This window comes from Xiphophorus maculatus, chromosome 1 (genome assembly GCF_002775205.1).
Source record: "Xiphophorus maculatus strain JP 163 A chromosome 1, X_maculatus-5.0-male, whole genome shotgun sequence".
Lineage (NCBI taxonomy): Eukaryota > Metazoa > Chordata > Actinopteri > Cyprinodontiformes > Poeciliidae > Xiphophorus > Xiphophorus maculatus.
This window is the reverse complement of record NC_036443.1, coordinates 2,589,537-2,616,828: the sequence shown is the minus strand read 5'-3', so window position 1 is coordinate 2,616,828 and position 27,292 is coordinate 2,589,537. Positions and strand designations below refer to the sequence as shown.

The 27,292-nt window shown below is 38.7% G+C and overlaps 1 protein-coding gene across 2 annotated transcripts in view; it reads right to left on the bottom strand.

Annotated features, from left to right (window-relative positions):
* The window catches only part of LOC102220729 (plexin-A1-like), a 289,583-nt gene that overhangs the window by 4,469 nt on the left and 257,822 nt on the right, over window positions 1-27,292 (bottom strand). The window contains exons 20-31 of one of the 2 annotated variants that reach the window (XM_023337491.1): window positions 26,525-26,759; window positions 20,744-20,892; window positions 14,660-14,757; window positions 14,068-14,226; window positions 13,361-13,427; window positions 8,501-8,647; window positions 7,780-7,939; window positions 6,888-6,991; window positions 6,695-6,791; window positions 4,426-4,616; window positions 1,287-1,456; window positions 60-272 (exon numbers count right to left, since the gene is read on the bottom strand). In XM_023337491.1, coding sequence (XP_023193259.1) covers window positions 60-272; window positions 1,287-1,456; window positions 4,426-4,616; window positions 6,695-6,791; window positions 6,888-6,991; window positions 7,780-7,939; window positions 8,501-8,647; window positions 13,361-13,427; window positions 14,068-14,226; window positions 14,660-14,757; window positions 20,744-20,892; window positions 26,525-26,759 — 1,790 coding nt within the window. The remainder of the gene's footprint in view (window positions 1-59; window positions 273-1,286; window positions 1,457-4,425; window positions 4,617-6,694; window positions 6,792-6,887; window positions 6,992-7,779; window positions 7,940-8,500; window positions 8,648-13,360; window positions 13,428-14,067; window positions 14,227-14,659; window positions 14,758-20,743; window positions 20,893-26,524; window positions 26,760-27,292) is intronic. The other variant, XM_023337496.1, reaches the window with a different exon arrangement.

Sequence of the window (27,292 nt, the reverse complement as noted above, 5' to 3'; positions counted from 1 at the left end):
CCTCTGGTCAGATTTAGCAAGTTTGAGGCTGGGTTTGTTCAGGTTCACCTTGGACGTACCTCTCCACCCAGCTCTTGTAGTTGGGGATGTCTTTAGCGTAGAGGAGCTTATTCGAAGGCGAGTCTTTCCCCAGCTTGTGCTCAGACGTCGAACACGAGTCCATGAAGGTCTGAGCCACGACGGACAGGCAGGCGTCTGTGATGCTGTTTTTATGGATGTCGAATACAAACTGAGGATTCTTGATCACATTCACCCAGAACCGCAGGGGAAGACTGGAGGCAGCAGAGCAGAACACAACAAAATTACATTCAAGTTCCAGGTTTAGGCAAAACATGAACCCAAGACAAACTGAGTCATTCTGTAAAAAAAACCCTCAAAAATATAGTTGAACCACCTGGAGCAGTGGTGGTATTTACAGCCTGAATGACACCTCATTGCATCATAGCCTACAAGATTAGCATCTTACGTTGTCTCACGCGAGACAACGTAAGTGAACGTGATCCAAACGGACTTCTCTTCAGAAAATGCAGTCAATGCTCCACAGAAAGCCATTACTATTGGTTTTGTTTGTTTTTATTAGCTTCCTTCTTGTTGTTACAACCTTGAGATAATGCTGACGGCTACTATTGCTGAATAACTTCAAATTGCTCCATTGACGGTGGCGTCCGTTATTCCTTCTGTAAAAAGTTCCCCGCTGTCTGTCGTCCACGTTCTTCGTTGCGAGGCGTCGTTTTGAGGTCGTAAACTGTTCCCATAGAGATCTGATTGTGGTTGCAGTGAATAATATGAGCAAAAGAAATTAATCTCATCTGACCAAAGCACACAATCCAGAAGTTTGGAGAAAAGATTACCCAACGGCGTCAGAGGTGTTTTACTTTACTGGGTCGGCCAAAGAATGTGTACAGCATTATATTCTATAGCAGGGGTGGGCACTCCTGGTCCTCGAGGGCCGGTGTCCTGCAACTTTTAGATGCATCTCTACTTCAACACACCTGAGTCAAATAATGAGGTCGTTAACAGGACTCTGGAGAACTTGACTGCACTTAGGAGGAGATTCAGCTGTTGGATTCAGGTGTGTTGGACCAGGGAGACATCTAAGAGTTGCAGGACACCGGCCCTCGAGGACCAGGAGTGCCCACCCCTGTTCTATAGGCTACCTCTTTTTTACCAGCTTTTTTACCTCTGGAATTTATTTTAATAAGCTTAACCCAACTAAGGGCATTTTAGCACTGACCCTTTTTTTTCATGGCTTCCAGTCTAAAGAAACAACCAGCCCCGTTTCTCACCAGTTGCTCTTCCAGGTGTGCCGTACGTCGTAATCTGTGATGGAGTGCTTGTCGGCTTGCTCGTCCAGAAAGTCGAACATGTACTTGATGGCCAGCGGCAGCGCGCTGCCTCTGTGAGCCGTGCTGAAGATGGTCTCAAACAAGTCATCCACAAACTTCTGTAATGTACCCTGGAAGAAAAAATGAACACGGAGAGTTAAACAAAGAGAAATGTATGTAGAAACTTAGATTATCTCTAAAGAGATTTAATCATGAACTACAAGAAAAAAAAACTGCAGGATGTTTCAGTTCTCAAAATTCTTTTAGAGTTTTATAATCCTTTCCATTGTTTGAGGTCCACTGTTGACTCTGGCTGATTGACAGGAAATGTCAATCAGCCAGAGTTCAACTCTCTGAAATTAACAATTACATTTATACACCATTAATTCCTTTCTTCTCCTCATTTATTGATTTCAAGCTTTTTCCCCACTACTACTGCTATTAATTACATGTTTTGAGCTACAATGTGCATTATACATCATCCATAAAACCAGTCATCCTTCAACTATCAGAATTTCCCACCGTTTTCCCAGTGGTTGTATTTTTTTCAGTGCCAGTTGAGGTAATTTGCCGTTTGAACCTTGAGCACTGAGCAACTAAATGGCTCAGAGGTGTTTGGCATCAGCTTTTGAAATGACGAGCTAAAGAGCAGAAACTGGGTGCTCATGTCTGACAAGCTCTGTGACATTTTAAAACAGATGGTGTCGCCTTGTTAATCCTTCTGACCTTTGTTTTACTGAAAGGGTTTTTTAAAAAAAACATTTCTGTTATTTGTCTTCTGCTCAGGTTTAATATTTAATGTATCAAATCAACCTTTAGCTCAGAGGACATTTTGAAAAAGAAAGGCAAAACTAAAGACTTTATCAATAATATGGTTCCATTTCCAACCTGACTGGCTCAGTAATGTGTGGAATCTTACAACCATTTCACATTACTTTGCATCCATCCGATTCCATGGGATATGCAGACTCATGTCTCAGCACTGAATCTTTATGCATCTGCCACAATAAGCAATAACAATGCTCCTTAATCTCATGCTACATTATGCAGATTCTCTGTCTGCGCTGATGAAGATTCACTCATCTCAGTGAGAAAAACAGCAGAACAACCTTTCCAATAATTAACTGATGTTCATTTGAGCTCTTGAGGGCGGTTCTAGACCGTCAACAAGACATTGAACTTTTAACTCCAGGTGTTCACATAATGGCTAAAGTAACTTACAGCATCCAGGATGCAACAGAACACCGTGAATGTTACATATTTGATCTCAAATTCACATGCTATGTTTTTACTGAGGGCCAACTACAATCACACACACATTTCATAGATGTGAAGGGATTTGTTTTAGAAATGCTTCCACTGTTTGCATTTAAACCTAGACACGTATTTTTATATGTGTCAACATGTTTATTAATATGATACAATGTCACAGCAGGTTTAGTTCAAATTATACTGGACGTTAGTTCTGACAGACTGACAAATATTTAATATTAAATATTAAATAGGACTCCCAGCATACAAAAGTAAAATTTAGCTTAAATAATTAAGCTTAAAAAAGCTTTTGCCTTTTGGAGAACGCATCAGTAAAAGTTGAGTAGCGTTAATAACTACAAAAAAAATAAAGAATTTCTTTCTTAAACAAGAATAAAAGTGCTGGGATCTGCAGAGACAATATGTCCAGGCTGCTCGCCACAGAAAGACGGTGATGTTGAGAGGACAGGGATGAGATTTGCTTTTCAATTGAATTTACCAATCTGTTTTTTTATTTTCATCATGCATGACCAGATCTTCAATTCCCTAACAAATTGCCTGTCTCCTGACATCCCCAGTATCAACCTCCCTGCACCCCAAGCCCAGCCTTTATTAATCTGTTGCTCTTATTGCCAGTGGAAATTGAAAGGCTGGCTCTGTTGTAACTGCTGCCCATTGCTCTATTTACCTTCCCCGGTCTACAATTAAATAAGAGATGCAGAACTGGGAGACGGCGAGGGACAGATGGAGAGACATGCTGGAAGATTCCCACAGAGAGAAGAAATTTAAAACTTAAGATATGTATCTTGGGAATTTATCTAACTTTTCACAAAAACAGTATTGTTGAAGAAATTCAGCAGCTCTTATAGCCAGTTTTCAATTTTGTGATCATTTTCACAGGAAAAGTAAGATTCTTTTACTTACCTTTAAAATTTTAAATGATTTAGCACTTAATTATTTAACTGTTCTCAGTAAAAAAAAAAAAATGTTTTTCAAGATTTTCCCGTTGCTGCCCCTACAAATTTGTGCTGCAGAGTTTTTAAATCTCTCCTGAAAACTAATTTCTTTAAATTGGTCTTTAATTTAAGTTCAGTCTGAGTTTCATGAAATATGTTTGGTTATGGTGTCCTGTAATTACATTTCTTTTTATTATTATTATTATTTTTTTGGTTTTTGTTGATTTCATTGTTGTTTTTAAATGTGATATAAATACATTTGACATTGATACTCAGTAGCTGTGTTTCCACTGAAAATATAATTGCGTAAATTGAAATTATGAAAATAAATATGTATAATTGATGCATCCTTACTTTAAAAAAGAACATTTTTGCTACAAAGTTTTCGTGCTAGCATGAAACGGTGTTGTCAAAATTAGAATATTTCACCAAAACTGCAATGGAAACACTTTCTTTGCATCACACAAGTCATGTGACCAACAATGCAACGTTGCTGCTGGCAGAAAAGACAAAAAAGTTGGAAGATGATGGCATGATATGTTTCAAGTTTCAACGTATGGCATAAATAAACTTATTCTGGGGTGATTTTTAAGTGGATTTTTTATTCAAGGGAAACACTGCAATTGCAAAATTGTGTTTTCTTCAACATCAGTTGAATGTTGACAAAGTTTTGCTCACATTTACACAGCTACTGCGATAATCTACTCTGGTTCCATGCAACACATTTTCCTACTGGATTTAAATCTCAGACCAGATCAGTGTAACATGGAAGATGTAAGAAAACAGGTGAGGTGCATCATGTTCTCCTAAAACCGATATTAATGAAATTATAGTTTAGTGTAGTTTAACGGTCTCAGGTTATGTTCCCGCCCGTCAACTTGTCTGCATCGTACCTTCGTGGCCAGCAGCCTGGTCAGGTAAATCTCAGAGACCATCTTGCTCCCTCGGTCCCCTTCCCTCTGGTCCGAGTGGTCGTGGTTCTTCACCAAATGCCACAGCTTGGTGCCACTCTCCAGGTCTGGTGTGATCATCGGCGTTCTGGACCGCAGACTGTCTGGACTGCTGGCCGTCCTCAGCATGCTCTCTGAACAGACAATCACCAGAGAAGATGACCTACCAGAAATGTGTTAGTTCTTCTTTGAACAATGTTATACTAAAAAAAACCAAAAAGATGTTGCTAGTTTCAACAGAAACACCGTCTTCCTTCAATATTTGTCACTCATTTTTTTCCTTCTAGCCTCTGTGTCTGTTTCATTATTTATAGTGTGAGTGTCAAAGCTGATTAGACTGAAGCAGTGAGATATCTGCAACGGTTTCTTTTTACGATAGAAAAGTGTGTGTGTGGAGTGCTGCTGCAGAGGTGGGGTGAACAGAGGAACACGATTATGATTATCTGCTCAGTAGTTGTTGCTCCCGGGGCCAGAAAGCAGGAGGCAGAAGCCGATACGTGCCACAATCACTTTTGTTGCTTGAGAAAGGAAAAGTGCGTGAGAAGAAGAGCTGAAACGGTGGAGGAGCTGACAGGGAGAGGTGGGTGGCCGGCTAAATGGAAAGAGAAACTAAAAGGTCAGGAGAGAAGGGAGTAATAGAACAACATGGAATAGAAAAGTGAAAGACTGGGTGGTGTACCTGCTTTTGTCAGCAGGATTTAACTCTAAACTCATCATGACCATGGCTGGCCGATTATTTTCCCCTCACATGTACAGTTCCTTCCACAAACACACCCACGTTCAAACAAAGCAGAGCCATAAGTAATTACAATATAACTATAATATATAGTAGGTGTGCACCATATAGTGGCACTAACATCGGTGTCGGCTGATATTAGTGACTTTTTAACATAACAGCATCGATCTGCTAAATAAAACTGGGATAATATCAACAAAAGGTATTTATCTTCTTGCTGTCTGGGAATCACATATAGATATATACGTAAATCCTCACTAACAATCTACCATACTAAAACATCCTGTCTCTGTCTGGTGTGAAATAAAGTCTCATATACTTTGACTACACTTGTGTGTGATATAAAATTCTGCCATCCATGTTATTTTTTAGAGCTGCACCAAAAACTTAACAGGCTATCTTAATCATCCGACTTTCAGCTAGAAAAGTAAGATCATTTTCCAATCAGTCAACGCACCAAAGACTCCATTTTTTGGTTGTGTTCAATGTTACACAATGAAAGTTCAAGGTGAATTCAGAGGAAGCATGGAAATGTGAGAAACTGTTTAAAAGTAAATTTATTCCCTGTCACATGTCTGAAACTTATTTGGCTGTAAAAGTGCGAGAAAGAGGGTATCAAATTCTACTTAACACATCTCATTCAAAAGGTTTAATTCAACTTAATCAAATTAAGCTTTGGGTGATTTCACCCATTAACCTAACTCCTTAGCTGGTGGACATATCTGAAGTAGTAAACATTTTGGATATAATATTTGGGAGGAGGCTGTTAATACATAGTCACCCATAGCTCTGGTTACTATTTTGCTGTTTTATGTTTTTCTAATTGAAAAGATTTCTGTGTAAAAAAAAAAGTTACACTCACACAGCCATTAGCAAAAAACCTGAAATCAATTTAAAAAATCAATAAAATTGATTCACTGGTCATTTCTTTAGACACCAGAAGATCTGATGGAAAAAAAAGAAGGAAGTGTCCTTTTTGTAATTCAAGCTTCCAGCCTAAATGTTAAACTTTTGGTAAAGGTGGTTGGTGCAAGGGTTAACAAAACCCACTTTGCACCAGATAAGGGTTTTTTTCTTGGTTTGTTTCTACAGGGTAATTTACTCTATAAATAATTTGATTTTCCACTGAAGCTTACAATGCTTGGGCCTCTATCTCTGTGACTTCCAGGTGTCCTTTCTCTTTTTCACTCTGTCAGCCAGAGAGCGAGGTGTCTGCTTTAATGCCCGTCATTTATGGACTGCTTTGGCAATAGCCATGGAATAGCCTTGGCCTGGGCTGATGGCAATGGATATAAAGGATTGCCATTCACTCAGGCGGGTGGGGAGGTAAGAAAAAAATGGGTCCCAATCACGACCCTGACAAACAAAGAGTGAATGAAAGAGAGCTCAGACTTGTGGCGGGACGAGAGGCAGAGAGAGAAATCATTGATGGAATGATTTAAATGGAATGGAGCTGAGAAAATAACCGAGCCGCACCGTATCTGCTGAGGCTCTTTGTGAAGGTGGAGGAGTTGGAGATGTTGTACGCAGAGTTCTGCTTTGGCACCAAGGCGATCACTGAGGCATCTGTTACCTGCACAGCAAAAACACATGCGCACACACACACACCTGCCTCGTGAATCTCTTTCAGTGGGTTGTGTTTGTGTGAGCTTGTTGTGTGTTTTCTTACCTGATAGTGAGCTAGCGTGTTGAGTCTTTTCCAGTCATTGTCGATCTTGGTCGTGACGTCTTCGTCCTGCAGAATGATTCTGGCCATCCTACCCTGACGCCATTCTTTTAAAGAGGGAAGAGAAGTTGGAAGCAAAGAGAAGAGGATTCATATAAATGCCAGTGCAGGGAAACTGGCACCTTCCAAATCAACAAGTCTGAGTGAACGGTGCGCGCGATCTGCGCCGAATTAAAAAAATATCAGACACAGATGACCAGGTGCCACAATATTGCCTCCAGGCTGGTTATGGTGGTGTAAAGGTGTCGCTCAGCCACCCTTGGGCCACTTAGTATCAACTGAGCTCCATTTAAATATCAGTGCTACCTCAGTATTGTTGCTGAATATTTCCGTTTCTTCACGTTCTAAGTAAAAGCATCTTCTGATGGCTACTTCCACAGGGACATGCCAAATCTCCTGAATGTGACATTGGGTTCACTGTACTCTGCTGTCCTGTCCAGTCACTACGTCTCACTCTCTTTGTTATAGAGTAAAACAGGAGACTTTCACAAGGGATTTGCAGCAAGTATTCAATGGAAACATATCAGCATGGACCCAAATCTATGAGGAATGTTTCTAATTGAATCTCTGCTACAAAGAACTAAGGCAATTCTGAAAGCAAATTAGTCCAAACTGGTACTGTCAAGGTGTACCTAATATAGTGGCTGGTGAGAGCAACTGTTCTTTATGTGAGTTGAGCAAAATTACTGCAACAATGGACATTTTCTTCCTACATGTCACAAAATGCCATCAATAGTTCATTAAGTCTGAAATCATTATTGAATATGTGAACTGGGAAAGTTGAGATAGATTAATACAACTTTATTCTTATTGCTGACAGAACTGCAAGGCTTACCAAGGTCCATATCAGACGCCTTTGGCCTTTGTGAGTAAGGGCTGCCTTTGTACACGGCATCAAGCAACTTCTCCTTGACCTGAGTGATGGTGTCACAGTTCAGACATTTGACCGTCACCTCTGAGGCGTTTTCATTCTCCGGGTTAACGCAGTGCAGCGTCTGGCAGAAAAAAAAAAAAACAACAGGGCAGAAAGCATATGGTTACAAACACATGGTACTGGGCCTAATCAGGAGTGCTTCCTGCTAACAGCCAGCTGTTGAGATGTCTGTATGGGTGTTCAGGTGGATGTGAAGGTACCTGACAGCATTTTTACACCTATGCAGCAGCCACTTCAAACCTTGTTTGAGCTCCCGGTCTGAATCGACTGACTGGATCCAAAATAACTCAACATTCACACTTGAGTGTCGACCAAAACAACTACAGAGGAACCTCATGTGCCCCATTGTGTTTCCAGTCCAAACTATGAGTACTTTGTTTTGATAGACAACATAGTTAGCACTGGGCAGATGATGAGTCACTTCATAGCCAGATCACATCCCCACACCAAACAGCACTGGTGCTGAAGTGCCACGTTTACCATGGAGGGAAGCTGAGCATACTCCTCACTAATCAGGGAAGCAGTCTTCTGCAGTCAGACAGCTGATTAGTGTGACTACAGCTCAGTAACCCGTCAAGTGACTGAGACCAAACAGGTCCCAAGACGCAGGAAGTTTACTGACCAATGTTTTGTAGTCAATCTGTTGCCTGATGAGTTTGTCCTCGCTGAGGGAGTAGCGGGCTTCTCCTGTGATGGCGTCAATGGGTCCCTTCTCCATCTGCTGTTTGATGGCACAGTACAGCATGAACAGAGGCTCGCCGGCGCACTCCTGGTGAGGGAGGAGGCACAAGGGTATCAGAGTTATCTGCAGCTCAGGCAGACTGGGATTTTCCTCAAGCTGGAATCATTTCTAGACTTTCTAGGGAAGGGAAATAAATTCCAGAATTCAGGACAAAAGGGAAAAAACATGCTTGAGGTAAACAGTTTGCTGGAGTACTTGGAATGTCCTGGAATAAAAGGAGCAAAACTTGTTTTTAATTTTGTCCGTCTGTGTTTGAATCATGAAGTCAAGAGGTAACTGCTGTTTTAGGAATATCTAATTAATAATAAATGAGAAAAATAAATTGCATAAAATATAGGAGATTAAATAGTCTTGGCACTACAAAATTTAAGACCTGATTAATGTATTTAAGGCCAACTTACCTTTATCCTAATGAATATTAGGATATTCATTAGGACTTCAGGATGCACGGACGCCCTGTTCTACTACAACCTCAGACTCCCGACCTAAATCTAATAGAAAACTTGTGTGGTCCAACCATAAGAGATGACCCAGGACTGCTGTTGTTCAAAGGGAATCTTGAATAGTTGTGTTTCCTGTCCTAAATTAACCACAACTCCTTGAAAAGGTTTTGCATTTGACTTTGCCTTGAAATGTAAATGATAAAGTTGTGTTACGTAAACTTTGTTCCCTCTGGACTTCACTAAAAGCTGTTGAGCGTTTGCTAGCAGACGCAGATGTTACGCTGTAAGTATACTTCGTACCCTCCTCCCTCCATCAGAGACACTTGCCAATCAATGGTGTCGTTAGTCATCACTTCTGCCTGAGGAAAAGTCCCCCAGCTGATGGAGCAGCAGTTTAGATGGAAGAAGGAGGACACATCACGGCCGATACTCATCCTGACAAGAGTTTAATGACTGACTGTGCGCTGCTCGGGGAGATACTTCAGATTGGCTGCGTGCGTGTGTGTGTGTTTTGCTTCGGATGAGAACAAGGAGGGAAAGTACAAATTTCTCCATCTCACCTTCAAGCTTCTTCGATAACTCGCTTCTTTTCTAAAACACACACATTTCCACTTTTCCCCCTTTAACATCAGTTCACAATGTCCTATTGTCCTTCCATTTTTGTTGTACACTTCTTCATCTCTTGTATTCACTTTACTTTTAAAAATGAAAATAAAATGTAACCCTACTGCAGTTGCAAATCTATTTATAACTCTATGCTGACTTTATTAGCTATGAGGAAATCATAAGATCTTGTATTTTCTGCCTGCTCCTTTTCAAACATTTAATGTAAAATTACATGTCAATATGGCATGATAATTTGTTTTAATTGTTTATTGTTTTTACTTTTTGTCTGTTCGAAATAAAAAAAAGTTATTGTGCTAAACAATAATGTTGTTTTGAGACCATTTTCAAATAATATCTTGGTAATGGCATAAAAATGCAACTACACCTTCTTAAAGATCAATACACTTTAATTCCTAACAAACATTTGACACTGGAACTGGAATACATTTTACATTTCCAAAATAAATAAACAAACAAACAAAAAAAAACTAAAACAACAAATAAAATAAACACTGAAGTCTCTGTAAACAAAATTTAAAAAAAGAAATTAGCCAAATGGAAATTATCTAGCTTGTTTTAATTTGTCATGTGATTAATGAATTTGTTGCTTACTGTGACAAGCTGAGGTTGCACTGGATTTTATTTAGGGGTATCAGGTTAAAGATAGCTAAATGTGAAATGCATGCCACACTATCCAGATTTAGAAAAATGTTGGAAAACATTTATTATTTTCCTTTTACGTCTCAGTTTTACGTTACTCGGTGTTTGTCTTTCACATAAAATCCCTATAAAATACATTCAAAAATGTCCTAATTTCACAAAATGTAAAAAAAGGGTTGAGAATTCTTCTAGAAAGAAAACTTTCATAAGTCATTTACATATAAATGACAACTATTTCAAAAACAAACTTTAATGATCAAACACTTGTCATTTCTAAGTCCAGTCCGGTCAGATCTGCTGCCTTTCTCTCCTTCCTCAATTCCCTTTTCCTATTTCCCTAACGCCTGATGACGATGCCCTCTCAAATTCATCTTTCCTCTAACCACCAGCAGCGGTGCCCACCTTCAACCTTTTCTTGTCCTCGACCTCCTTCCTCCCTCGTTCCATCTACATGAGCTTCAAGAAGCTCGTTAACATCAAGGCCAATTAAGCAGGCAGCTGCTGAAGACACCGGGGTGTTATGCTTCTGCATTCGCTGGAAGCTCCTCCACAACACGTAGCTTTGGCCTGCACAGCGCCTGGCTTTTATCAAGCTTCCTTAAACATGTCAGTGGTAAATTTTCAAGGTTACAGCAACCGCTCTTATTAAATAGAGATTTTTACATTAAGATTTACATATTTGGAATGTTAGTGTTAAATGAATGGAAATATGCCAGAAGTTTGATTACTTGTTATTTAGAAGACATGAAATATGTGGAGACATTTAGGTTCCAATTATCATGTGTTTTAAAACACAGAATTACCTTCATGTAAATGTTTCAATCTTTTCAAAACAAGTCTTTTTTAAAAAAAAATGTATGAAATTCAATGTTCTCTTCAGATTTTGAAAATATCTGAAAAAAAAAAATCCTTATCCTGGCTGTGTTTTTATTGAGGTTTTTTTTCAATCAAGGCACAAGGAAAGAGAGAAGACAAAGATGAAGGCAGGAGGACAGCAGTGCGCCACATCCCACACCCTCTGGAGAGGCAAATGACCTTAAGGGAGAGACGAGACTGACAGCTCAATAATGACAAAAGAAAGACAGAGATGAAAGAGAGATCAGAGGAGGAGAAGATGTGAGCTAAAAAAAAAAAAAAAAAACAAAGATCAGTGAAGAGGACGTGTGAGACAAGGGGGCAAAGTTAGGAAAGAAGGGATTGTCTCTTGGCAAAAGCAAAACATTCTACCTAAAGTTTATTGTATTGTATCCCATTTTTTTCTGAATACCAAGTATTACAAAATCTATGCATCCTCTCATCTAAAAAACTGTCTAACTGAATAGTTAGACAGGAAATTTGTACAAATTTAGTTAACTCTTTAACTGTTGCCCTGAAAAACACTTACATGCAAGTCCATGAGGATATCAGTGTAGTCATGGCAGTTAAAAGATAAAATATTCATCTGTTCCTGCACACCCACACACGCACGGCCCCGTACACACACACACACACCCACAAGCCTAATTGTGCTCCTCTGCCTTCTCTATGTGGACCTGCTCTTATCTGATTAAATACACTGCTGAGTCAAAAACAACCAATCAGAGCCAGGAGGAGGGTCTTAGCACAAAGTAATCCTCATGTATGCAATGCTCCCCACCTCCAGCTGCTTCACAGCAACAGAGTTTGCCATGAATGTCAACGCTAATTAGCATGGACACCAATGATGGCGGAAAAACAGTTTTCCTGAAACTGTAAGTTGTTTCTCCGCCTTCAGCACATTTAGCAGCATGAACACAAGAGTGATGACATCGCTAAGACCCTCCTCGTTCTGATTGGTTATTTTTGACCAGGAGCGATGTACGTCTTCGAACGGCAGTAGTAGTAAAGGAGATTGATCCTTTACTCTTAAACATGTACAAATAATATTTTTTAAAAGTTACATACTGTTCCTTTAAGTCATGGTTTTGGACTTTAAACCATGATTTAACTCATGGTTTTAAGTTAAAGTCTCAGTGTATGTGTGGGGTACCTGGAAAGACCCCAAACATACACATGGAGAACATGCAAACTCTATGGCAAACGTCCCCAGGCTTTTTGCTGCATGGCAACAGTGCTAGTTACTGCACCAACACGAAGCTGAAGAAAAATATATTTATGCTAATTCACGCTTTTGCTAATCTCTTAAAATCTAATAGGCATTTTGTGTTTTTTCAAAGTAGTTTTTATACAGATAAAGAATAACAGTACATGGATTTAAGAGTTAAAATATCCTCAGATACAAACTTCAGTTTCATAGAATTTAAAAAAATTATTTTCTCTTTTCTCAGTGTTTTGTCCACATAGTTTTTGCAGCAGTCTTCTCTGCTTGAACATGAGTGCTAACTTGGTTTCAGAAAGATGCTGAAATGTTCGGACAAAATTCAACTAAAACTCTCCTGGGTTTGTTGCTTCCATCCAGTATAGCTACAAACTATTCAGTAGATCTACGTGTCACTTCTGCTGATATTTGTGTGTGAAGTTTTCTGCAGTAGCATGCTAACACTAGATTGCGACTTCTGTGTTGTGATATGACTCTTTGATGATCCCGCTTGTCAAATGTTTATTTGCTGTTCTAGTGAATCATACGAGAGGATAAAACTCGGAAGAAAAGTTGTTTACCTGTTTCATAAACTCGCTGCTTTGTTTTGAATATCATACTTTTTAACCTCTAGTGTCATGGCAGATTGCAGAGCTCAAGGTTTCTCCCACACAGCTGTCAGCCTGAGGGGAAACTGAGCCCTGGCTGAGCGGGTCACATGACACAGACATAAAGAAGCAGCCAAAAATGTATTTCTTTAACAGCTTTTTCACTGTTTATGAAGTACACAGGGTAAACAAAGCCTTCATCTGCCTATGAAAAACATTTTCTTTCTGCCATTCTATCTGGAAACTGTGCATTAAGTCAAGGTGGCCAAGCTAACATTAGGCTCTCTGAACAATAAACCATATAAATAAGATTAGATGATATGGTTAAAGGAATATGCTCAATTATGATAAAAAATTAATGTCTCACCTTGAGGAACTTGTACAGGAGGAAAGTAAACCAGTTGGTTAGCATCTTTTCAGCAACAGACTCCGTTCTAACATGAAAGGCAAGAGCAAAACAAGAAATGATAAGACCAAGGTTTTGTTTCTGGATGTACAAAACAGCTTTGATGAGTTTCCAGATATGATAATGAAAAGCATTCTGAATGGTTTTTATAAAATAATTATTTTTAAGTAAAAGAAAATCACAACAAATAACTACACAATCCAAAAGGCAATGCAAGGTTGGAAAGGTAAAATGTGATCTAAGAAATTACCTGCAAATTCATCATGATATGCCAGTAAACAGAAAGTATTATTTTTGTTTAATTTGTGTGGCATTTTATTATGTCATTGTCCTGAACATCCTTAAAGCCGCAGAGTGTCTGTTTTTCCCCAGCAGGGCCAGTGGTGTTAAGGGAGGAACTTTAAAGTTCATGCATTTTTCTTTACATTTTAAACTGAATATATTAAGTGTTTGTGTTTGCAGTTAAAATGTTTATGAGCCAAAAAATATTTGCTAAAAAGTCTCTAAAAAACTTTGAAATTAAAGACATACTCATTTAAACCGAAGAGATGATTCTAGCAATACTTTTAATAAAATCCAATCAAACTGATGTCCTATGAAAATTTTGCCAGTAAAACTTGTACAGAAGGAAAGTAAACCAGTGTAGTTTAAGCCATCTCCTTTCTCACCTCCTTAGCAGCAGTTTGGGGTGATTTTTGCTCTCCAGGTTTCTGTCTATCAGATCAGACAGCAGTTGTTTCAGGACCCCTGTGGCGTACTCCATCTCCCCCTGCAGGGCCGTCATGATCAGAGATGCCACGTTGCCTCGATCCCGCATCGAAAACGACCTGGCAACGCATCACAACAGCCCACATGCTTTTAACGGCCTTTTGTTGTCTCCCACTGGAAGCTTTCTTCTTATAAATTCAAACGTGCACAATTAATCTAAAGGTTTTGTTTTAAATATTAATGCCTATTTAATCTTAATTAAACGGTGAACAAAGAGGGATTTTCCAGCTAATTTCGCATTGCTGAATTGTTAATGTGTGCAACTTTTTTCATCATAAATTTAGTCTTTTGTGGTCTATTTTATGACCAAACACAACATTACTGTTTATAATGTTGTAGGGCTTTTTTTAATAACAGTAATATCCAATGTAACAAGCAATTAAATATGCAACTACAAGCTTTAATGCCCTAAAAAGAATCCGTTAAATTCATTTACATACATAAAAATACACAACAAATTATTTATATGAATTAAACCAATGAAAAAAAGACCTTTGAGCCTCAAGTGTCCGTATGAATGTCAGCAGGAAGTGCTTCTTGGTCAACAGCTGGCCAAACAGTGTGAGTGCCTTCTCAACGTTGGCTTGGACCTGAATAAAAGCGCAGTGACAGATGGACAGCATGACAACAGCGTCTAATGGAAGTTAAATGACATTTTCCACCTATAAACCTGTTCCCGTTCTTTTATTAGGCCGATTAGACTGCCCAGGCCTTTAAAGATTCAAACCTCCTGGTCCATTTCATGTCTGAGCTCCTTTTGAATCAATCTCAGTGTGAGAGTCTATTTCTAATCTGTTGGTATAATACCATAAAAAAGTGTTTGCTCTCTTGCCAAAATCTTCAGCTTTTGTCTTTTGCTGTTTTGTTTTTTTTTGGTTTAATTTTCCACACATCAAGCACATTTTGATAACCTGGATAACTGGAGTTAAAGTGGAAATCTTAAAATGATGAATTAATTTATTAAGGGGAAACAAATTGATCCTAACCAACCTGAGCTGATATGAAGACGATATTAACCTTAAACCTTATAACTAGTCCTGACATCCATAGTGGCAAAACTTCCATCAAGCATTTGTGATAACAGGCAGGGAAAGGCTAACTAGAGAAAGACTAACACATGCAAACAAACATCAGAAACCAGACATTTCTTTAGCTTGGGCAGAGACCCAATACTGTCTTGTTAAACACCAATGTGAGGCTGATTGGCTTCTCCTCCTCCTGCTGTGCTGCTGTGTGATGTGTTTGATGTCAAACGATTTCAGCAGACAATCTAACACGATTGTCTGCTTGACATCAGGGGGGCGAAAGCCTTGGACCTTTCTCCAGTTGAAAAATCAATGAAACAAGAATTTTTAATTGTCGCCTTTGCCAGAGAGCCACGTGCATTTAAACCATCTGGCCTGTCCGCGTGTCTGTCTATAATGCACTGAAAGGGTTTCATTTTAAATTTGATCAGATCAAGTTTAATTTTGACTCAGTTGTTTAGCTGGAGGACCTTTAATAAAACGTTTAAAGCTTTAAAGCTTAAAGGGATAGTTTACGACTTTTGAAGCAGAGTTCACAAAACACTCTTTTAGCATCCACATTTACAATTAACATAAATTATAACTAGCAGGTACCAAGCTGATAGTTAGCACAGACCAACGTGAATTTGTACCATTTTGAATCAGTTGCAGTCATCAGTTTATGCAAACATCTTTTTTATGAACCATCATACTGCAATGGCATTTATATATTCAATGGCATGTGGTTCACCAACATTGATTGTTTTAAACAGGGGCTAGCAAAGAGCTTCCTGTAAGAATACACAGCTTCCTATAAAGTAATGTGAAAATAAGGAAAAAAGGCTTTTTTATCAGATACAGATCAAAATCATTTTACACACAGGAAGGTCAGTAGTGATTTAACACCTATTAGCTATACTTTCTGAAAATACCCATAATTTTCGAGTTCATAAGCATGTTAACATAATGAAGGTCTAAACAGCTTGTTGAAAATGTCATGCTGGTCTATGTTTCATAGACCAGCATGACATTTTGGAAGCTAAAGTTTTAGGATGGCAGTCTTCTGTCTGGGACCGGGCGTTAGCTTCAGCTAAACGGGAAGACAAACCAAGAGAAGTGAGATTTGTTTTACCAACTGATAATCAGCACCTTTAACAAAGGAAGCTTTGTGTTGAAGTGGGCTTCAACATATTACTGGATGTAAACCATGGAGAGTTTCATCAGTAGATAAATGCATATTCAGATTTGTCATGGTATCAGAGAGGAAACGCTAAACTGTTTATTCTCCTAATTGAATCATCATTAATTTATTTAAAAGTTAGTGTCAACAAATGCTTATAGTCCTCATTTGTATTGTGCAAAATAATTGTTGCACATTATTTTTAGGTGAGTTTTCTGCAGTAAAAACTGTTCATAAATCTTTCAGTACGAGTTCTAATAGATTTGAAGTTGAACAGACAGTAAGCAATATGGAAAGGGTTCTTCAAGGTTCTCCAGGGTTCCTTTCTCCATACGTTAGTCAAGATCAGTGGCAGGCCTACAGTAGGTTGGCTCAATCTAAGCTCTCATTTCAACATCAAACATGTCTGATTCATAACAGTAATATCCAATTTAACAAACAATTAATTGTAGTTAAATGCAACTACAAGGTACAATTCCCTAAAATGAATCTGTTAAACCCAGTTAGCAGGGCTACTAAAATTTCTCAAGGTATTCGTCGGATGAAGGTCTGAGGTGTGGGGGTATTTCAGGTTAGGTGGCATTAAACACGGGTCTGGGCACAGAGGTGAGGTTCATAGAATAGCAACTCAAGTGCAATAAATAAAGAGCATGTGAGGTCATGACAGCCATGGGCTGACAGAAAGGACAAAGGCAGCATAAGTCTCTTTCAAGCTGCTGCATCTGAATGCCTGAACAGACCATGTCAGACTTGGAAAGTCATCCACTGACCAGATGCAACTGGACTGGATGGTCAGATTGTTGTTGTTGTTGTTGAGATGCACCATCCTCAACAGATGGCCTCCAGATTTACAGCAGGTGAATTTCCATTAACATTTTTTTAAAGGCGTATTTTGAATCATCACATTAGAAAACGTTGAAGGAAATGAGAAAATTCAAAACGACTTCAATTTCGGAAAAACGTTTTTATATTTGCTTGAGGTGGTTTTTGGCTTTTCTGAAAAAGAGTTAACACACCAAAGAGGGAAATGGAAACATTTGCTGAATAAGTTCTGACGCAGCAAACTGGCCACAGTCCAAACCTCCAGAATGGAGGGCAGGGCGGTCTGCCTGGGGTGGCCAGCAAGAGGCACTCTTGACTGGGACGGAAATGGTGGAATGCTCCCATCTACTGTTGGGTCAATGCCTGACCAGAAACTGAAAAATGTGTAAGTCCAAACCTCCCGGTCAGAAGTCTCTCTTCATTTTTATGAGATTTGTGGTCTAGGCAACCTCTACATCTTGTTTTATTACAATTACATACAGCGTCAACATTTGACATAATGATGTAATTAAGTGACACGCTTTACATAGCCAGGGTCATTCGCTCCAAACCAGTCGAGGAAATCAAGCTAAACTTGCACCTTATTTTTTGTGACATTTTGAAACATAGGCTCAACATCTGCATGACAATTGGAAGCATAGGTACAATCTACAGCCCTAAAGACAAACCTCATTTCAAAAAAATGCTGAACTACCTCCAAGTGTCTATCTGGCCTAGTCTCCACCTGAAAAGCATTTCTGTCAAACTCAGAGAGAAGCAGGAAATTGAGAGCAGTGTAAACAGGAAGGCACATCAGGGCATGGCAGGATTATATGTGTGTCAGAGTTGGTGACAGAGGTGCACCCTGCTTGTTCCCCTGGCTGGCACCTGTCACTACTTATCAACAACACACTAAACTCCATGAAGATGCCCTCCTTCACTGCTCTAATTCTTCCTCTCACGCTCATTTTTTATACATCCTTCGACTCTCATATTGAATTGATCCAATCCTTCGTTGGTGAGTATCTTTTTAACTTTGACACACCCTAACACTTATTCCCTTTTCATTCATTTTTCCCCCACTTGTGCTTTCTGTTCCTCTTCTCTTCAGACATGCCATAATAAAGTGTCTGGACCTCTCTGTAAAGTGCTAAATGAGATTCCCAGGGCCTCCAGGGGGGAGGGGGGAAGCTGAGAGTGATGGGTCTGAGAGTAAAGAAAAAAAAAAAAGACTGAGATAAGGTAAAGGTAGAAGAGGGATGCGTGTACATACTGCACTGAGTTTTCACCTGATTTTAAGGCTGATTCCAGCTTTATGTCCACATACAGTATATGAGGACAAATCTGGGTCTCCTGTCAATGTGTGCGGTTTGTCCGCTCAATTTAGGATAGAGAGCGGCCACACAGAGCAATAAAGAGAAGAGCACTGGTTTACCCAGGCCATTGGATTATACGGTCAAGCCTGGGGGGAAATACAGAGGGACAAAAAATAAAGTCTAGACGCAGCAATAAAACAAGGGAGCACCCTTTTACTCAATGCCTACCTGACCTTTAAATTAAAAGGTGCACTCATGCTTTAGGGACTTTGGTTAATGGCCGATCATGTCTGTTGCTGACATCTTGATCTGTTTCGAAGGCTGTAATTTGGTTTTGTACAGTTTCTCTTACTTTTGACTAATAACACTCATAAGTAGTAAAGAATTGAAGCATTTGAGAGGTGTCTTTGAGTGGCTCATGTGAATAAATAAACTGAGACTTTATAGCTCACCAGACTGAGAAAGCACCCACCTGCAGTGAAAAGTACGGGTAAGAAAAGGAGAGTAGGACATTTTTGCCTTTTTAGCAATTCATTCTTTTGTATATTAGGCTGCTTCGTATTCAAACTTTCCAGAGATAATAGTGAAGTGACCAGTAAGAGGACATTTCTACGACTATGTAGACCACAACCACAAAATCCTGTCAAACTGCTCTAGGTGTGTGTGCAGCTGAGGTGCCTGTTGAGGAGTATTCTACACATACCAAGTATATTAGCAGCACTTTGCCACCGGTTAAAACAATCCAGTTGTGATCTTACCATATTGATCACAATATGGACCAAATGAATTATACAGAAAAATATGAAGTTGAAGTTGTAAGCCCAGTGAAGCAACAGCACAATCAAACAAAACAAATGGGGGCTTGTCCAGTGAAAATGGTAATTTTGGAACTTGCTTAAACAATATGTCTACTGTAGCATGTTAGATTAGCATGTGATCAAATTGTTAAATTATGAGGAAACAGACTAACGTGGCCTTGACCCCTTCCTTTAATTGGGAAGTTAGTTTAATATTGTTGGGTAACAATAAATGTTAGCATTTTCTCACCTCAAATACACCAAATTGGATCAACTTCATTATGATTCTACTTACGGTGAGACAAAATTGGTTGCATTTTCTAGATATGCTGGAAAACAATTAGTCATTAAGTGGGTGCGATGTCGTGGTGTTCAAGTTTATTCCAGTTTTTCTTCTTTAATGTCATTTCATCTGCATTTGGTGTCAAAAACTGTCAAAATTCCTCCGTCTTACTCTGACATATTTGTATAAAAGTTTAAAGTTTTAAAATGAAAACCAGTGAAACTCTCAGGGCAGTGGGGGTCTTTTTGTTTAAATAAAGCTAAAGCTCAATCACAAAGAATGAATAGAAAAGGTAAAAAATGGCAGTTCAAAGACCACCCAGAGAGCTTCCCTTTCCAAAGAAAATCTACTGACTGGATTAGAGTGATTAAATGAAGCTGTTAAAGGTCAAACAAATTATTCCTTTACTCCAAAAAGTCAGCGCTCCAATCAAAGCCAACAGAGCTGGACTGGATTCTACATCTTAATGATTCTGCTGATTACAAACTTGGCTTTGGTGTTTTTTTAGCTCTGAGGGAGAGCAGTTTTTGGAGACGTACTATTAATTCTACTTCTGCTGGTCTGGGTGGTGAAAAGTCTGTAGATATCAGCTTCACCGTCGTCATTCAGCTGTGCTCAGAAGGTGGATGCAAAAATTCAATTAGAAACTCAGCAGTGATGTATAATGCAGGCAGCAGTCCTAATAACCTCTTAATTTCCTTCTCTACTACCTTCATATATTCCCTAAGCAATTTTTTTTGCTTGTGATTTTTTATAGGATTTTATTTAAATGAATCACAAGTTTAGAACTCTACCTAAAAAAAAAAACCTGAAGAAACTTTTCCTCTGAGACTCGACTAAAGATGACACTAGGGCTCTTGAAAAGTTATTTGCATTGAATGTGATGGGGATAAACACATAAAAGGCAAAGTAGGTAAAATATAGGTTATGTGATTGCTTTGAGGTAAACGACATCTTGGGCTCTTTTTCGTGTCAGACTTTTTTCAAAAACCTGCCTTTGATGAAGCCCATCGTGGGATGATGGCAAAAGAGGAATTAAGCGGAAAAGCCAGAGGGACACTTTAAGAGTATTAAAAACAACTTCAGAAACACTTAGAGGCAGTGTTAGTGGATTAGTATTGGCTGCTAGCTTTAGGTTCTGTTAAGTTGATTGTTAGTTTGTTTCAGTATGAAATTTGGCTGATGGTGTACTGACCCGTACCTCCATCTCCTTAAGCACAGGGTGATCCTCAATTCCGGGGAACAGGACTCTCATTGCGTATGTGCGATAGTCCAAGAAGGGAATCCCTGCGCCGTCCAGTTCCTGGGTCAGTTCGTGGATGTCCGTCTGGAGCTCAGCGAAAGCTGCACAGCAAAAAATGGCTGATGGATAAAGATGGTACTGGAGGTTCAGTTTTAACATTGTAACTTTATTTGTTCTTAAACTCTGGTAAGGTACCAATGGTGGTACCTGCACTGCCTTCAGTAACTACTCAGGAGAAACTCACCATCTGCAAGATAATAAAGTAGATCTAATTGTGATGTAGAGCTGCTCAACACCAACAGCTGAAAAGATGAGTCGCTCTAGAATATAGAGTTTTCCTTCATCAGTAGATGTACTGTGATGAAATGCTCATTTTATTTTTGTTTTTTATTTCCATGCGTTTGACATCATTAGAAATCTTAAAATCCACACTTTCAAAATCTGTAACGAGCTCAAAGCGCTTCAGGGAAGACTTGTTCCTGGTTTGGTCGTGACGGGTCAAATACTTAGCATTCATGCTAACTACAATTAGCAATGCAAGCTAATCACTTATTTCTCTGCATACATTAAATCAATACAATAAACTTGTGTAGCTGAGTGTTAGTGATTTCACAAGACACAGATGATAAGAACAATTATAAACCATTTTATTTTTTACTGCAGCTATCACTTAATGTTATATACAAGATTGGCCTGTTGGAATTTCTTCTGTTCCTATTTCTTCTTACAAAGAGGAAAGGTACTGACAAGAGATTTTGAGTCAGAATGACTCATTTACTGACATTTCAGTCCAACCTGGCTCTTCCTCAGAATATTTTTAAAGGCACTTGTAGCCATTAGTCAACAGTAGCTAGACAGGAAGAAAGGCAGCAAAAGAACCGAACAAATAAAGAAATGAATGTCATCAGAGATGAAGAACAAGGTTCAGATAGACACTTAATCAGGTAGAAACATAAAAGAATGAGTGGACAGATCATAAAAAAATGTTAATATCACCTGTTTGAGTAAGAAAGAATGTCATGTATTTAACAAAGGAATATATCTTTCAATACATGACTGCAAGATGTGGCAAAAATATGCACATCTTTTGGCTTCTAGAGGTCTACTACATTATAAATTGAATTATAAATTAAATTTCATCCCCATATGTAAATAATGCAAGCTATTTACTCTCAAAACATATTTGTATTAACTTCAGTTTTCAATAACAGCAATCTGTGCAAAGATCTATAAAAAAAAGGCAGGGAAAAAATTAAAGTGGGAAACGAAAATCTCTGAAATGAACAAGAAATGATGGCTCAGGTGGAGAGAAGAGGCAAAGGCAAGAGACAGAAAAACCAAGTTCCTGAAAAGGAAAGTCAATTAATTGCATGACTGGATAATTATTAAAGAGAGCAACGGATGAGTTTTCATGCATAATTTCCTCCAGCTGTTATTGGACTGTTTGGTCCACCAGAGAGACGAAAGAAATGAGAGGAAGCTAAGATGATAAAGGAGGAGTGAAGTAAAAAAAAGCAGAAAATAAAATAGGAGAGCGAGATTAGGATTTTACAGACACGAAAGTGGCAAACAGAAAAAAGTCTGAAGATGGAATTTTACTGAGAGGAACGGAAGTTGTTTTTTTAAGAGAATAACTGCTAGAGAAATATATAATAAAAGAGGGAGCAACAGCAAAACCTGTCCAATGAATAAGAAGTGAATACAAGGAAAAGGAAAAGTGTGGAAACAGCAAACATGAAGGTCTAAATTAATATTTCCTTTGTTTAACCCACAGACAGATTATGTAGAAAAGAAAGAAAAAAACTGCTAAATGTGTCTCTAAGAACATAGCCAATCTGACTGATTGGATAATTATAAACTAATTAATGTTGTGGTAGCCAGGAACTAAACTTGGCTTGCTATACTGTTCTTGCTTTTTTGAAGACCAAACTTTCCATAAATCCAAGCTTTGTTTTTAGGAAAAACACTGCTGGTGCGTCATATTTACAGGCGTACCAGAAACACACAAGTACAAAAGGTTCTGTCTGGAACCTTTGTATATTAAAAAAATAGTGATCGATTGCGTTAAAATGTTTTAATTCATTCATGACAATTAAAGCGTTAAAGTCCTGGCCCTAGTCAATTTAGGTGAAAAGGTAACAGCCCAGGTATCCACAAATTAGGCACACAATGGTCTAATCCTAAAATTGTTTTAAAAAATACTTTTAATTTAGTTTACTTCTTTACCGTAAGCTGTTTCACAAGTATCGCTTCACCATGACTTGTAATGTGTAAGTATCCATTAACAGCAGACTATAAATAAAGGTATTTGCTGTGATGTCTGCTTTACATGGATGACTGAACCAAGCATCCCGCTACTTCTCTCTGCAGATTTTTTAGAGCACAACCAAACACACACACACACACACACACCCACACACCATTAGCTATCACACGCATGGTGGACCGCCCACTTCATCTGCTACTCCGCCCACACGCGCCTCTGCCTCTCTGTGGGCCAGATGGGCGTGCAGCAGGCGGGGCGGAGTGCTTTGGGATGGGTGGGAACAGGGCCATGCTTCATCTCCTGCACAAAACTGGCTGTTGATTCATACATTGCATGTTTTTCACGAGTGACATCTTAAACTGAGGCACTCCAACGAGGTCAGGACACGTTTGGGGAAATGTCACCTCTGTCAGTTTATGTGCAAGTGTTGCTCTGAAAAATAAAGGGCTTTGACTCAAAACCTCTGACAGCTTTTGTTTGACACGTCTGGCTGCTGTTAAGAGTTATGACTCTGTGTCAAGTCTGAGGTGTGATCATGTTAGAACTTTTTTGCCGTGGCTTTGGGTGCTTGTGGCATTAACCTGTAAACACCTACAGCAGTATGCCTTATAGTCAGTCACTCGCACCTAAAAGGCCTCTCTAAAACCCATGACCTTAACCCTCAATAATTAACCACATAGCATCCCATCACACACCAATCTAATGAAGGTTCAAGAATTGATGGTTTACAAAGCTTTCTCAGGGTCTCCAGTCAACTCTAATCAGAGCTTTTATCTGCAAATGAAAAAACAACGAAGAGAGGTGAACCCTCATAGGTTCTGTAATGCAGAACTATTTCAAAGTTACATCAAGGACTCGAGCAGAAGGCCTCAAATGAAGCTAGAATAACATCTACAGAAAGGCTGATATAATTTCCTTCAGGGACATGAAGGAAATGATGTCATCATCCAAAGTTGATGACTCAACTTGGATGCGTTCACACCATTTTCATTTTTTTCACTAAAATGAAAATGAAATGAAGGCCCACCTACAAAGTGACAAACATCTTAAAGTCCCATAAGACCTTTCTTTGGGTAGATATTATTTTTGGAAAGTGTGATTCCTGTTACATCTGACGCAAAGATATCACAGTCTTTCAGAAAAATAACTTTATACCAACAAAACCTCTGTAGTGTTTACTGTAATGGTATGGAGCAACTAGGTTGCTTTAGAACCCAGATGATTTGTTTTTCTCAATGGAACCAGAAATTCTTTCAACCAGTAAATTCTGATGAAGAAAATCTGGTTCGTAAGCTCAACCTCACTGCAGTTAAGCAGCAGGAGAATGATCTAAAGCATAATGAAAAAAAGCAAAAATAAAAGGCAAGTTTTCAGTGATCTACTTTTGGCTGAATTTAATTGGGTCGTTCAGGCTTAAAAACTTTCCATTCTGAATTAAAAAAAGCAAATCTGCAAAGAACATATGGTCAAAATTCAGAGCAATATACAAGACTCACTGCCAGTTAAGAAAAACTCCTAGTGGCAGCGTGGGGGACCTAGTGATTAGGTTTAGGGGGCAATTACTTTTGCATACAGGTCCAGGCTGGGTTGGATGGCTTTCTCCATTTATAAATAAAATGTAATTTGAAAGCTGCCTTGCGAATTTACTCTGGTTATCTTTAATATAAACATTTGTTTGATGATCTAAAACATTTACGTGTAATCAAAAAGCTGCTGTGACTTTTTTCCCCGTCTTTCCAGGAAGGCTGGTGTTTATAAAAAGCATGTTCTGTGGGTCTCAACATGAGGAACTGAAGGAGATTTTGTGGAACATCAAGTCCTGTGATGTCTTTGAAGTATGTGTGACATTTTTGATGCGTTCCTGATGTAAGAAGTTCCTTTAAAGTGGAGATCTGTGAGACAAAATTCACAAACAATCTGACCGTTCGCTGAAATGACTTTCACATCCCCCGATGCCCAAACCTCATTTAGATTTTAGCGACAGAGATTTTAAGGCTCTCAGAGAGTGCCTATGGAAATCGTATGATATGTGGGTAGATCACAGCTGACATGGTAATTCCAAAACTAATAAAAATTTTACAACTGCATGTTTTCTGAACAAAAAGTCTTAAGAGTCTCACTACCAGACTGCTACATGCACTCTGTAAATCTCTCAATGAACAGCCAAAATGTACATTTCCTCCTGTACTGATGTTATTAATGATGGTCCAATTGCCAAATTTTTATGACAATAAAAAAAAAGGTATTTCGAGCTCTAACAGAGCAACATGTCAATATTTACCAGGAATGAGTTTCAGTTTCACCAGAATGTAAAACCCAAAGGGAATCCACTTCATCTGCTTGTTATGAATTTTTTAAACAATATTGTAATATGTCTAATGAGCTGAGATTTTAATATATTATTTTTTAATTAATTACATGGACTTTTAATGTCTTAAACATTTTAATAGAATTAATCAAAAAAATTTTTTTTACATACCAAAGCTAAAAAAATGTAACTGAGCTGGAACTTTCATGTTTACGTGTTTCTGGTACACCCATAAATCTGACGCACAAGCAACATCCACACACAACAGCAATGGATGACAAAACTGCTTCTCTCGGCCCACTGAGAGTTTATTTATGCTTCATAAAGGATCTGTTGGGATGTTAGAGAAGACTACTCTTGTGTGCAAGTTAGTCTATCACCAAAGCTATTCGAGATTAAAAAAGGATTTTGATGCTAAACATGTAGCAGCAGCACAGACGTCCCCAATGCTAACGTCAGCGTCCACAGTCCAGATTTCTAAAGAATGACTTTTTTCAAAGTAGTTTCATGAATTATCAGAGGTTCCTAAAACACTAGAAAGCTAAATGGGTATAAAGTCACTTTATACCAATATTCTTGTGGAATAACCTAAGTAACAGATTAAAAACAATAAATATCTTTGTTGTTAAGCTCATATGTGTATTTGTTTAATAATTTAGAATAATTTAGCTGCAAAAAGGGTTTTTGAATGAAAAATGTTGCTCATTTTTATTAAATGTGATTAATTTTGGTTAATCAATTACAGACCCTCCAATTAGCTTGATTAAAAACTTAAACAAATCACACCGCTAGTCTAAAACTCAAGTGACTCTGAACTCCTGCTGTATAAATGTTATAGAAAATCACAAGTTAAATGGTTTATTCACCACAACTCAACATTGGCAGTTTATGCTTTTAACTCAGCATGCGTACCCTAAAGACGCTGGTAGTGATAATGACAGTATCCAACAGTAATTTATTGCATCTCCACCTCTCTCCAGATTCATTCACTTTTCTAACCGTCTCTGTCTACTCAATGCTGTACTTAGCTGTAAATCAAATTTATTAAAGTCATGTTTAAAATTATCTTTAAAATTGTTCTATTCTACCAACAAGGAAGGCTTAAATACTTAAATCAGCATCACTGTCAATGAATTTGCTTTGCTCGAAGAGCACCCACCTTCTTTACACTCCAGGGCCACTCGTGACTCCAGGTTGTCCATCTGGAGCTGGAGGCGCTTCAGGGTGCGGTCCGCGTCCCTCGACTTCCTCTTGTAGGCTATCAGAACAGCGATGATCACCAAGAGGAGCAGGCCACCGCCCCCTCCAATGCCAATGATGGCGGGCAGGGTGAGAAGACTGTCCGAGTAGATGTGAAGAGTTCCTGGGGAGTATTCGAATCCACCAGCACGGATCTAAGCACAAAAACAGGGTAGGGCGAGATTAAGATCCTTCAAGATTCACAGAGATGCATACAGAAATTATTTTGGTAATTCTAACTGACCAAAAACAAGAGGTGTTTGGTCAGACTTAACTTCAAACAGTGGGAAATAAAGTTGTATGCGTCTTTATTCAGAGTATGTAAACTTCTGGTTCCAACTGTACATTCACCCCAGCTGATATTTGATCAGATGTCTTTGGAGAGTTGCACCTTGTCCACTGACTTCTTGTAGTAATCAAAAGGTTTCAGTAAATTTGTTTATATAAACTGGTTGCTTTCTGCAGGGTGAACCTGAATTTGAAATGCAGTCCAGAATATTTCTTTACGGTATTCTGTCCATGTTAAAACAACTTCTGATGTTGAGGATTTTTGTCTTGTTAAAATACAAAATTTTACCATCAGACCCAAAATGTCAACCTTCTGAAGGAAAGAAATTGGTCAGCATGCGAAGGAACCACCAGACTCTATTCTAGTTCTAAACTAAAAACTGTTGGCACACCAATGTTT